The sequence below is a fragment of the Stenella coeruleoalba genome, assembly GCF_951394435.1.
Source record: "Stenella coeruleoalba genome assembly, chromosome: 16".
Lineage (NCBI taxonomy): Eukaryota > Metazoa > Chordata > Mammalia > Artiodactyla > Delphinidae > Stenella > Stenella coeruleoalba.
In genome coordinates this window covers 10,092,071-10,105,665 of record NC_137162.1, presented here as the reverse complement: position 1 = coordinate 10,105,665, position 13,595 = coordinate 10,092,071, and the positions used below count along the sequence as shown (strand labels likewise).

The following is a 13,595-nucleotide window of genomic DNA, read 5'->3' as shown; positions in this document are numbered from 1 at the left end:
CCTTCTTTCCTCTGAATCCAGTTGCATCTGTAATGAGTAGGCAACTTGGTAGCCACTTGACTTGGGGTGTCAAATGCCCATAAACACACCTATTCTTTTGAGGGTTCCCCAGGGAGTACTCGATTCCTGTTTATCATAAGTCTCCCAGGGCCTGGCATATACTGCAACAATTTCAATCATCTTTCATTTTAAAAGCTCCTACTTAGAAAAATTCCATCCACAGCCACTAAAAAAGAAAGCAGTGAGAGCACAAAATAAATAATGAGCTTTGTCGCTACACAAAGACTTTTACAAATCTGCCCTAAATGAAAAGCATACCTCATGCTGTCAGGTGTCTGCATTCATGTTATCTGTTTAAGTAAACACAATAGCCTATTCATACGAATTAGCTAAATATTAATGTAGTGGCTCTTTCAGATACCATCAATTACAGCTGCCCTGATCCCGTGGAGTGTCTTTGCATTTTTATATAAAAAGAAATCAACAGACGTGTGCTTACGTACCAAGAGGCACGATTTCCATGTTCCCTATGTGGAAAAACAGGACTCAGCTTTAGCAACTAGGAACGCTGCGTTGCTCCTCCGTCACTGGGCTAAGCTGCTGGTGAGCCTGCAACCCACATGGGGATCCCCAGGCCACATGGGCCTGTACAGTCTTGGCCTGTGGCAAGAGCACACTGGCAACCAGCACCTTTTTCCTGGAGCCTGAGGAATTATTTAAGGACAAGGGTGAAAGAATTTTGTTGGAATTTCTGGCAGATAGCCACTTCCCTGGGGTGAAATTTCAATCATCAAACCTGCACCTATAAAATCTGCTTGTGCAAAACAGACACACAGCCATGCTTCTCATCTCAAGTCTATGGGCTAATTCAAAAAGAGTCACGTACCACAATGTTCACTGCAGCACTATTTACAATAGCCAGGACATGGAAGCAACCTAAGTGTCCATCGACAGATGAATGGATAAAGAAGATGTGGCACATATATACAATGGAATATTACTCAGCCATAAAAAGAAATGAAACTGAGTTATTTGTAGTGAGGTGGATGGACCTAGAGTCTGTCCTACAGAGTGAAGTAAGTCAGAAAGAGAAAAACAAATACCGTATGCTAACACATATATACGGAATCAAAAAAAAAAAAAAAAAAAAAAGGTTCTGATGAACCTGGGGCAGGACAGGAATAAAGACGCAGACGTAGAGAATGGACTTGAGGACCCAATGGAGGGGGAAGGTTAGGCTGGGATGAAGTGAGAGAGTAACATTGACACATATACACTACCAAATGTAAAACAGATAGCTAGTGGGAAGCAGCTGCATCGCACGGGGAGATCAGCTCGGTGCTTTGTGACCCCCTAGAGGGGTGGAAGGGAGACGCAGGAGGGAGGGTATATGGGGATATATGTATACGTATAGCTGATTCACTTTGTTATAAAGCAGAAACTAACACACCATTGTAAAGCAATTATACTCCAATAAAGATGTTAAAAAAAAAAAGAAGAAACCAGAAAAAAAATCTTTTTAAATAAAGTCTGTGGGCACCGTGTGTCTCATCTAAAGGCTCAGAGATCGCAGGTGGGTGAGGCGCCGTGAAATCTAATCAACAAAGTAGAAGCCAATCACCTACATGACTGTCACTGGAAACCCGAATTCACAACATTCGCTTTCTCTGAATAACGGCAAAGCTTGACTCAACAAAAAGGGCCGTCAGGCCAAGTTCTCGAGGTTCCCTGAGCGGCAGTGATGGGTCACCACCAACTCCGTGTCCAACACCACTCCGGGTGCTAACGTCACACAGGCACCATGTGCTTTCACGATGAGGCCTTCCTTTAAGAAGTCAAGCTCACGAATTTTTTTAAGAACATATGCTGGAGGGGAGGAGTTATTTTATTATTTTACAACGGCTCTTTCTGAAATAAACTAGTTTTATGGAAAACTTGAAGAATCTGGAAGGTCCAGAAAAATAATTACACTGTAGGAATGGCCCTGCTGTGTTTCCATCATCAATGTCCTATGTCCTCTGCGAACTCTTCCTGTCTTCAATATTTCCTGCTATGTTTGCAGTCTGGACACATGGAAATGCCAGGGTGCCCACCCCAAGAACTACAATGCAGCTGGAGAGAAACAGGGACCAGGCTCCTAAAAAGCTCCTCTACCTAATGAGGCCTCTCTATCCCAAGGCTGTGAACAGCATTAACAACTTTCATTTGGAGGAGGAACTCACTTAACAAATTAATGATCTACAAAAGCAGAGAAGACTCTAGCACACAGTAGATGCTCAATACGGATGGCCAAGGCCACACCATGTTGCTTGAAAGAGGTGTACGGCATCCACTTTGTACGCCTTCCCTGACATAATCTTAGGGATTTATTTAATAGAGACGGAATCGTGGTATAAGCCCCTGATGGCATAAAACATGAATTATACTTAAATCAGGAGGAAATAAGTTGACCTAGATGATAGGTATGGCCCCTTCTGCTCTGACACTCTCAAATCTTCTGCTGTAGTATGCAGCAAAAGAACGACATTCTCTTAGTCATTAAATACTAATAACGACCAAGTTAAGGGAACAGTAAGACCTAGCCAAAATAAATCAATAAATACAAGCCCATCATCAAGGTTTAGCGTATTGACTCATTACCATTTTCTACACTGAAACAGATACTGTATGTTAATAATAATACCAAGTAGAATTTTAATTTAATACAACAGAAGTCTCTTAACTTGTGGCTGGTTAAGCAGATTTATAACCCCACAGAAACTTCCCTCAAGGTTCCCTCAACACAGCCTTTCTTAACCCCCCTTCAACCCACAATAAAGATTCATCATTCCTTCTCTGGTCCACCATCTTCCTGGTTACTTATGTCTGTTTCCATGCCCAGAGTGTTTCTAGACTGAAACATATTCCTCTCGATGTCTGCTGACCAATAAGGGCAGATCACCTGGAGCGTGCGGCTCAAGCCACCTTCAGACTGTGAAGCAGGCACTCAAGTGTTTATTGAACAGATGGATGGATGGATGGATGGACGGACCAGATGGACGACTGTTAAAAGCCTGAGCTATAAAATGAGGGAGCTGAACTGAATGTTCTGATAAGGCCCCTCCCGGTTCTAACATTCTTTCCAGGTATCTATCTATATTCTACACAGATATTGATTCTGTCAACAAATGATAGGATCAGAGGATTTATTCTGACCCTGCAACCTAAACCCAAGGAGAAAACATGGGCTGCTGAGCCAGCTCCCACAAAAACTCTTACGTGTCCCCACCCCGGCATCGAAGGTTTATGGTTCTCTCTCTCTCTCTCTCTCTCTCTCTCTCACCAAATAGAGAGAATACAGCCTGGTGGTTTAAAGGAAAAACATGGACTCAAATTACCACTGTACCAAAAGGGACCTCAGTGACCATCTGGCCCAACGGCTGGTGTGATCAATGTCGTCCAGAAAGGTTAAGTGATTTGATCAAGGTCACATGGCCAGAGGCTGGGCTGAGGCTAGACCCAAGTCTCCAGCTCCCTGAGCAGTGCTCTTTCAACCACTCCATGCTGCCCTTTGAACTCTCCCATGGTAATTAAGTCAAAAGTTCAAGATTTATGTGAGCTGTGGCTGCTGATGACTGCCAACTGTATTTTTATTGATGTAAAAGAAAAAAACAACAGCCTGTTTCAGCTCTTAGATTAAGTCTCACAAACTCTCTAAAGCCTCACTAAGGCCTCTGTCTTAAGTCTATAATTAGTGCCTTTAAAAATATCACTAATCAGGACATTTCAATGCTTTGACCCCTGATGAGGGAAGGAGGCACGTCTCTGAGAGCTCTACCCCATCCTTGCAGTAGACTGCAGTTCATCTGTCTTCAGTTTTGCACAGAGAAACAGAAAACAAATCCAACAAAATATGGAGATGTCAGTGAAGGTGTGACTGTGGGGCTCAGGGGGGCTTTATTGGAGAAATCTCATTAAAACAACAGCTTGCTGACCAACAAGGCATTCAATAAGAAATACATTAAAACAAACCAGGCAAGCGACCCACATGTGAAACGCCTAAGTCCACTGGGAGACCAGTTGCTTGGGGGAGTTCCCAGGCTCTGCCTTCAAAAGAGAACCCGCTAGTGGCCGGTGATGCTGCTGGACCAGAGGGGAGGCCGAGAAAGAAAAGACGCTCAATCTGGCCGAATGGATGGAACACCACCCCCGGCCTTTGTGATAAAACACCCAAACCAAACTTGTAATGAGGTTTTCACCGCAAAGGTGTTTCAAAAACTTTAGGCAGCTGGTACATTTTCTAAAAATTTGTTTTCTTCAGTTCCTGGAAACTTCAACACAACTAAGAAACCAGCATTTACCAACTTAGGTACGATCTCTTCCAAGGAAAATCTCAATTAGAGCCAAGGAGACGGTGAACTGTTACGATCAGCAGGTCTATCAATGAACGTTTAGAATCTCAGGCCAAGAACCTTCATTTTCCCCAGTTGCTTACAACAAAAAAAAAAAAAAAAAATTGCCTTTCTCCCTAATATGGAGGATGGGCAGATGCAGGTCTGAACGAAAATAAAGCCAAAATAGAAAATTACCTTCTCTCTCTTTACTCAATAGGAAGAACCACTCCACCTGATACGACTGTCTTACTATCAATTCCCTCTAGTTAAGCAGCCAACCTGAACCTTCTGTCACTCATGCCCTTCCCAAGAAGTCAGTCTCAAGTTCTCCAGAGACAGGAATCACTTAAACACAAGCCGGAGGTGATAAAAAGTACCTCGAAAAAAACGGACAGACACGTCTATCTATTTGCTGCCAGATAACCCATTAAGATACCTAGTACCTAGGGAAGGCAAGGACTAGTTAAGTTACGCTTTTTTAAGCTAAAGCACAAAGCTTGAACCTTTTCAAAATCCTCAACCTGGACGCATTTCAAAAATTAGCATCTGAAATCACCACTTTCTGTCCGGAGAAAGTCTCTTTCACCAAAGGGCATGTGTAGCAACATTATTTCCTGGCAGCCGGGCTCGCAGTGACATCACAAGATTGTTCCACTCAGGGAAACGTCTAGCACTGGTCAAGTGTGAGGTCATCAGCTAGTCAGCTGCTAAAATATGACCAGAGAATGCCCTTCACATCTGTGATGGAAGAACTTGCCTTAAAGGGGAGGCAGAGTCAGATCAATCAAACCAGCCCATTGCGGGGATTTTCAAAGCACGTGCAGCAGGATGTGAATAGATGCTATATTTTAAAAAGGGTCTTACGGTCAGTAAGTTTGGAAAACCCTGGGAAAGGACAAAAAGAAACAGATGTCTTACTACAGAACTTCTCAGAGCTTGTAACAGGCTGATGGACACTGTAAGTCTTCAAGAAAGGTCACGGTATGAGGTATTTTCCAAATTCATTTCAAAATACAAGTCATTTTTGGCAGAGAATTTATGCCAAACTAGGGTTCCAAGGGATACTCTTTGAGAAACATCAGCTTATTCTCTTAATGTACAAACCAAACCTGAACGCTGCTCTGTTTTTAATGGGATCTGTAAAAGATATACGTGAGGACGGTAGTTCCACAAAATATTCATTCAACATCCAGGCTAGTCCTTGCCCTCCAGAAGCAATCTACCAGAAAAGGCAGGTCTGAGATACGTGATACTACACGTGATACAATGTACACTACCTGTGATACAACAGAACCCGTGAGCAACAGTCAAAGCCACTCAATCGTCCAGTGTAAACAAGGAAATCCTCTACAGAGGAGCCCACTTTTGAGCTGGGTCTCGCAGGATGAGGTAAGAGTTCAGATCAACCTGAACATTGCAGTACATTCCTATAAAACTCAAATCGGACCTGGAGGTTAACGGATACCAGTTTCACGGCCAAAATGCAACAATCCTGCCTTAATTTTTGACTGTGCTTTTTGCCATTATATTTGACTACCATACTTTTTGCACTCCGTACAGAATCTAAGAAGAACTCTACCAGGCAGATAAGCTTGGCTTCCGAGAGTTAACTGACAAAATTAGATAAACAAGAATACCAGCAATGAGAGTAACCTACAATCTATTTTTGGAGTCACTTGATGGAGAACTAACGTAGACCAATCCTAAAAGAGAAAAACCCTTCTCAGAGAAGCTCAGGGCTATCAGTGTCAGCACAGGGTTACCGGAGCATCATTTGTTAACTTCACTGACGGGGAACTTTCAAACACACCCCAGTGGCATCTCCAGGCAATCAGAAGGCACCGAAGGAATCAATTTGGACACATGAGTGGTTTCCAGGTGGCTGAAAATGCAAAGAATTCAGTGCTTCTACAATGTTCCCTATTAATCAGGTCAGGCATTTGACACTCGAGGTGGCAAAAAATTGTCTTAATGGCAACATCCCCTTCCCCGCCTCGCCAATTACCCTGGCCATGGCATTCCTCTGTCCACACGGGCCACAGCTGCTTAATCTCAGCCGCCCCAGGCTGCACCTGTGAATCAGACCGGCCTAATCACACTAACAGATGGCAGAGGCCAAGGAGCCAGCTAAGAACTGCTATCACTTTAAATCGCATCTAATGTTTCACAGGCACCAAACAGAGGCAATTCCCGACAGCAGTATCTGCCTGGTACAGCTAACACCAGCCCTTAATCACTGCAGAGCACCCACTTCGGGGCAGAGTTGGTGTCATTCGAGAGCTAATTACAAAGAACCCTGGTTGCAAGGTGAAGGAAGGCACGGCCATTCACTCAACGTGGGTTGGCGTGCCTTAAATGCAACACTCTACTACCTGGCCCTACCTGGGCACTGAGCAGTCAGGACTAGTATTCAGGATGAAAAGAGAGTCATCAGAGAGAGATTCAGTTCATTCAGCCTACCCTGCCGTTACATTTGATAACTTCCTGCATATTCCGGGTAACGTGTTATTAGGCAGGGGACTGATCACCAGAACAACACGGTTCCCAGGCATGCCAACAGAACCGCGCTGAATCTGATGTCCCAGTCACCAGCAATGGCTCCCACACACGGGTACCACTTGAGAGCTGTAAACAGCTGTGCGAGCATCCTCCCTTCACCCCCGTCATCACCCTGAGTATTGGCAGAGGGGCGCTGTGATTAGACATGCAACAGGCCTCTCTGACTGAACTGCGGCTCGGCTATTGGCTCACTGAATCACAGATTGCCAATGAATAAAACACAAACAACTCCTGTCTCCACCTTATCTGGTCGTTGGGGGCACTGACTGAACCAGCAGCCAGCCCAGAGTCGGCCCAGAGCAGACCCTTTTCATCACTGTCAGGGTCACTGCCTCTCCTGCCAGAGCCAGAGAACTAATAAGAAGTGAGCGGCATGTTGTAACGTACCAGTGTTTTATTACTAAATCGCAATGATAACAACCACCTCATTAGAAGGCTGGTACAAAGCACAGCGGAAGACACTTTCACTCGCCTTATTACCCACTGTTTTACCAACGAGATCGCTAACAATAAACTCCTTCTGGAAGCAGATCTGCATGTGTGAATCCCTAAGCCAGTGGTTCTTACGCTTCCTGTGCATCAGAATCACTCCCAAAGTTTCTAATTCAGTGGGTCCGGGGTGGACCCCGAGAATTTTCATTCCCAGTAAGTTCTTAAGTGACGCTGATGCTAGTGGTCGCAAGCTTTCTCTTGCCGAAGAGTGAAAACTATATGAGCCAAAATACCTCCCTTTTTGCCTAAGCTGCTAGGAGACTCAAGAGACAAATCCAGTTCCCCACTTAAGCAAAACATTATCCCAGGTGCCGGACAACATGGATTTTTCTCTTCTTCCTTGAAAAAGCCCTGGGTCTATTTTAATAACGAATTATCTTATTATTTAGGCCTTGTTTAAAGTTATTAAAGTAATATCCTTTTGAGAAAACGTAGCATATAACATCTAAGCAAAGAATGCCACTGACCAATGCAAAATCACTTTGGAAATATTCCAACCATGTTATTGGAAATATTTGATCTTCTTTATTGAATAAACACTCACAAATATTTTTCTGAGCAATGTACAAATATGGACTCACTAATCCTCATAACCCCCAAAGATACTGTGATTATTCCCATTTTACAGATAAAGAAACTGAGGCACAAAAGTTAAATTACTTGCCCAAGGTTACCCAACTCGGCAGTGGTGGAGCAGCATTTGAACCGAGGCTGCCCAGCTCTGAGAGGCCACATTCTCACTCACCATGTAAAGGCCTCCTAGTGTCAGTTACAGCAGTGCTTTAACTGCCTTTAAATGCGCAAACAGCATTCGTTGCCCCCCTTTTCTATCTGCAACGTAAGACACACTTCCCTTATTTCTGCTCAGCAAGCACTAATGTTTCACAAGGCCATGGTTTCTCAACCTTGGCACTATCCACATTTTGGACCAGATAATTCTTTGTTATGGGGCTGCCCTGTACATTGTAAAGATGTTTATTAGCAGCATCCCTGGCCTCTGCAAAGCCACTAGCATCCCCCCGACTTCCTGTGCTGAGACAACCAAACATTGCCCAGTGTCCCCCTGGGGAGGGGGAAGGAGGAGAATCACCCCCCGTGGAGAACCACTGGGACAAGCCAAGCACCGTCGACGGTTATGAACGAGACCAGGATGTTACACGGCTCTGCTGGCTTTACGTCTCCAAACAGCAAGAAGCCAGAGGAAAAAGGAAAACCAAGGAAAGAAAAGTCATAACTGCTTTCAAAAGAAAAGTGGCTACTGACACAATAAGAAAGAACAAACAGTAGAGAAGGGTGTACAGTAACACTGGTTTATTCTCAGATTTGAAAGTCAAGAGAGGAGACACAGCAGAGAGAGGTGGGGACCGCGGGCGACAGCATCCCGAAGAGTCGACAGGGAGACAGCTTAGAGTCAGGCCTTCCCACTGAGCTCTCCTCTCTCGGGGACCTTCAGAGACAGCAATTACTTACTCTTGCTGTTACTGTTCTCACTGACAAAATCCTCCGAGCCATCTGTGTCGTCCTCATCATCTCCGGATGAGATGGCATCTGTATTCAAAAGAACATATCCATGGTTGTGTTTTTGCTGAGCCAAAGGTTGCAATCATCTACAACTTAGTCTTTCTGGAAAGGGGATTCAACAACCCAGGAACCCAGGCAAGAAGTCTGAGACCGTGTTTAGTTAAGATGGTTTTAATGGCTTAAATTTTCACTCCATGATGATAGTTCGTCTATATTATGATTCTCAACGTTTTTTGCTTTCACCTTATTTAAACATGCTATAAAATTGGATATACTGAAACTGGATTTTAAGCTTCAAATGGTACTCGAGTCCCCAACGAACTTACTGATTGTGTAATATCCAAAGATTCTTTCCAACACAAGCTTTCAGCACTCGGGGTCTACTTCAAGAAAGCAAATTAGTCGCTAGAAAAACTTAGCCCCCGTGTGGCCTTCTGACCGTTTACTAATATTCTGAAAGCGGAACTTTAAACTTGGCTGCAAACGGGTCCTGTGCAGTCCCTCCTCACCACATGGAAGAAAAGTCAAGGAGAGAAACTCAAATTTTAACAAAAGGAAGCAGAAATCTTCAGCATCCAAGTTTCAATTCTATGTTCTAAATGCCAAGGATGCCGGTGGTATGGGGGTTAAAAAAAAAAAAAAAAAGATGTGTTTTTACTTATAGGAAAGTGTGCTGTCTTAAATGAAAAATGTTACTGTGCACATGAGAATCCCGTCATTTTTAACGACCAGCCTCTCTGATATACCAGGTCCCGTAGAAGAACTTCAACAACAGATCAATCACAAACTGTGAAGTTCTGTGCCTGGCATCCAATTAGCAGATCCCACCATGATTTCACTTGTCCAATAACACTTTACCCAGAAAAATGGCTACAGAGAAGAGAGAGAGCAGACAGCTGGCAGGCCAACTCACCTGTGACATTGACCATGAAGTAGACAGTCTCACTGTCTACATTCCTAGCAGCAGTACAAGCATAGAGGCCGGAGTCTCTAGGCGTGGCACCTTTTATCTGCAAGTACTCCCCAATTAGCACTGTCCTATTGTTGGGCCCCAAGTGTACCCCATCCTTAGTCCAACTGATCATGGCGGCATCTCGCAACAGGCAGCGCAACTCTAGCGATTCCCGGGGCGCAGCCACGTAAACTTCTGGTTGGGAAATTTGGTATTTGGTTGATGGCTCTGCAGAAAGGTGGGAGAGAGAAGACGGAGACAGATGGGAAAGAGGGAAAGGAGAGAACGTCCAACAAAGGTCAGTGGAGGCCCCTTGACTCCCAAGAGAGGCAGTTCATGCTTTGCAAATGGCCCCAGGGTGTCTGCTTCTCCTCGCACCCCCAGAAGCCGCCCTCACCAAGGAGAAGAGGAGAATCCAAAACCAACCAGAGGAAGCACCCGGCAAAAGCTGCCCCACTGAGTTTCCACAAACTGTAGAGCGTTAAACACAAACCCAAACCCAACCTGGAAAGACACTGTACAAGAAAACTCTGAAGTCGATGATCAATCCAAAGCCTGCTTACACTGTAACCCCCGGGAAAGTCTATCATCGTGGCGTTTTTAATCTGTGAGATCGTGTGTTTTACAAATGGTTTAATTCCACATGACTGCATGGCTGTGCACACACACACGCACGCACGCACGCACACACACACACACACACACACACCCCTATTTATTTGTGCTGACTCTGCCTGTTGTCATAAATCTGAGCTTCTTAAAAAGAAATGCCTCAAACTCTCAGGCTCAGATCGGAACATTGCTGGTCTGGAGTCTTACTTCGGCGCTGGGTGAGCTGGGATACACTGCTTTCCCTTAAAATAATAATAGCCTGAAGGCGTTAATGTCAAAACAGAAAAGAGAAAAATGCCCCCAGGGAGCCAAGAGGCGGTCCCCAGCCCCCATTACACGTAAATGGATCCTGAAATGAAGCTGCTGAAGGCTGCAGGACTGTCGCTCCGTTCGGAAAGCTGGACCGCTCCCTGCCCAAAAGCCCCTGCCATACACCCTGGGTTTCAGCCTCCTCAGGCCTCGGCCTTTGTCTCCTTTAGGGCTGTTCCTTCCTCCCTTGCCTCCACGCTAACACCAACCCGCCCTTCAAGGCCCAAATCACTCGTGCCCTCCCAGATGAGGGAGTGCCACCAGCCACCCTGGCCCAGAGGGAAGCGGGTCTCCCCTCTTCCCCAGCTCCTGGGGACGGACAACATTCCTGAGGGACTTGTCCTGTCCAGAGGAGATGCCAAGATCCTGAAGCGAGGGCTGAGGTCTTGTGGCTCTTTGTGAGCCCCTCCCCTGCCCCAGGCAGACGCATGGAAGGTGATCATTTCGAACAGGGCAAGATGGGACCTGGCAGGATCCAGCCTCCGCGAAAGGACTGACAAGGAGCCGTGCGTCAAGAACAGCCGGAGCTGCCAGCCGGGACCCACGAGGGTCTGTGAATCGGCTTTCATCCTCCACAGGGAGAACTATGAATGGTACCCAGAGTCCCAGGCCCAGAAAAACACAAAGCTTCCCGGCTCTGGGATGGTTCCAAAGCTGGGCAACATCACAAGGCAATTGTTTTGTCCTTCTGAATGTGGCCTGGACCAATCTCCCACATAAGATTGAAAGAAAGTTACTTCACGTTTCAGTCCCTGTATCCAAGGACCAGCAAGAGCCGCACGCATCTGGTTCTAGAAAAATCCTTCTCCCCACCACCACCGCCAGCCAACATGGAGGGCCAGGGCCCCCCAAAGGGGCACCCCTAGCCTCACCGAGGCATCCACGCCAAGAAGGGCCCAGACGTTGAACAGGATGGGAACATAAGGAGGTTACCACACAAAGAGGAGAAAATAGAAGTCATGTTTAACATGGAAAAACACACCCCAAAGCAAGGGCAGAAAGCCCCAATGACAAGCAGGTTACATTTCAAAAGTGTGTTTTTCTCATTCAACAGTTATTTATTGAGCACCTACTACGGGCCACGCTGCTTTTCATTCCGGATGCTCAAGAAGCAACAGGAAACAAAAACAGTCCTTGCACTTATGGGATATTAATTACAGTGGGTGACAGACAATAAATACAACATCGACAAAATGAGAAAGCATGCAGGTGGTCCTAAGTGTCAGGGAGAAGATTCAGCAGGTTAGCGGCACACCCAGAGATGGAGGCTCCGGGCTCCAAAGCAGGAGTTGGCTAACCACAGCTCCTGGGCCGAACCCAGCCATCGTCTGTCTTTGTAAACAAAGTTTTATAGGCGCACGGCCATGCTTACGTATCGTCTGGGGCTGCTGTGATGTGACAGTGGCAGAGCTGAGTAGTTGAAACAGAGACCTAATGGCCTGCAGAACCTAAAATAGTTACAGTCTCGCCCTTTAGGGCAAGTTCACCAACTCCTGTTGTATAGCATGGTCAGAGAAGTCTTCTCTGGAGAGAAGTGAAGGGCAAAGCAATACTTAAAAGATGTTGCTGGGAACTGAGCTGGAAGGTCCTCAGATGCGGCCTCCCAAGGCTAAGTCGTAATGCTGCCGAATTCAGGGACTAATAAAAATGTTTTGAACTCTGGATCCTGAGCAGAAATGCGGGTAAGAGGGGAAACGGAGAAGAACAAAGGAATCAGCTTGGCCCGTAATCTCAGAGCATCTCCTCTTCCCACCTCCTAGAGTCAGGGCCAGTCAATATCTGAAATGACGGGCCCCCAAAGGCCACCTGGCCCACCTCTTTCACAGCTGGTCAAGGCGAGGATCAGATGTCATTTGGGTCCTGGGTCTCCAACAACTGATCACAGAAACAGCACCCACAATGTTAGGATGAGCTGCCAGTGGCTTAGCCTGGGTCATAAAATAATCGATATTTATTACAACCACATTGTATGATCAGCAAGTTACCAAGAATGTTGTGGAATCTGCTTTCCTCTGAGCCAGAACTGGTCATCAAGAGATGACTGAGCAAGAAGCCAGCTGGTCAGAAGCTGCAACACTTTCCTCCCTTAAAGGAGAGCCCAGGACCCGTAGGGCCAACCTGTTCTGTCCTGGCCCTCGGATAAGGGGAAGCCATGTCCCTATTTCATGGAGGCACTGGAAAGCTCTAATACTGTTTTGCTTCTGTTTTGTTTGTTTAAAAAGAAAAAAAAGCAAGACACTTGCAGTTATGATGCAGAAAAATTTCCCTCCGGACAAAGGTGGAATTATGATTTCTCCATTTTTAAAGGAAAGCATTTTGACTGAGAAGCCTTTCCTTCATCTGAAATGGGTAAACCACAAAGTCTTGCTGAAACCAGGAGTATCTGAGATGCTGGACCAACATCACCGAAAGGACACTACCACCTGCTGCTGCAGAAGGAGGTAACACGGGGCAGTAAGGACCACGTCCTGTTCAGGCTGGACACACAGGAGATGCTGGTTAAGTGCGTGCGGCCTGCCTGGGAAAAGGATGAAGCCCTGAGGTCCAAGGCCACTCTGCTCCTACCTAGGCTCTCGGCCTCAGCTCCTCATCTCCTGAGAAGCAAGAATGCCCCCAAAACAGGATATTATCTTGAGAATCCAACAAGCCATTCAATATGAACCTGACCTTCCAACTATACCTTGTTGGGCCCATGACGGTCACTATCTCCATCATTCTTCAAGGCTGAAGACACTACCACGATCTCGAGCGCCTCTCTTTTCGGAGGATCATCAGAG

The 13,595-nt window shown here is 45.9% G+C and overlaps 1 protein-coding gene across 8 annotated transcripts in view; it reads right to left on the bottom strand.

Annotated features, from left to right (window-relative positions):
• FGFR2 (fibroblast growth factor receptor 2) overlaps positions 1-13,595 on the bottom strand; it is a 102,505-nt gene that overhangs the window by 65,176 nt on the left and 23,734 nt on the right. For 4 of the 8 annotated variants that reach the window (XM_079900075.1, XM_079900071.1, XM_079900076.1 and 1 more), the window contains 2 exons: positions 9,859-10,125; positions 8,895-8,972 (listed from right to left, as the gene is read on the bottom strand). The exons of 2 other annotated variants lie outside the window; for them this stretch is intronic. In XM_079900075.1, coding sequence (XP_079756201.1) covers positions 8,895-8,972; positions 9,859-10,125 — 345 coding nt within the window. The remainder of the gene's footprint in view (positions 1-8,894; positions 8,973-9,858; positions 10,126-13,595) is intronic. 2 more of the 8 variants (XM_079900073.1, XM_079900074.1) reach the window with 1 other exon arrangement.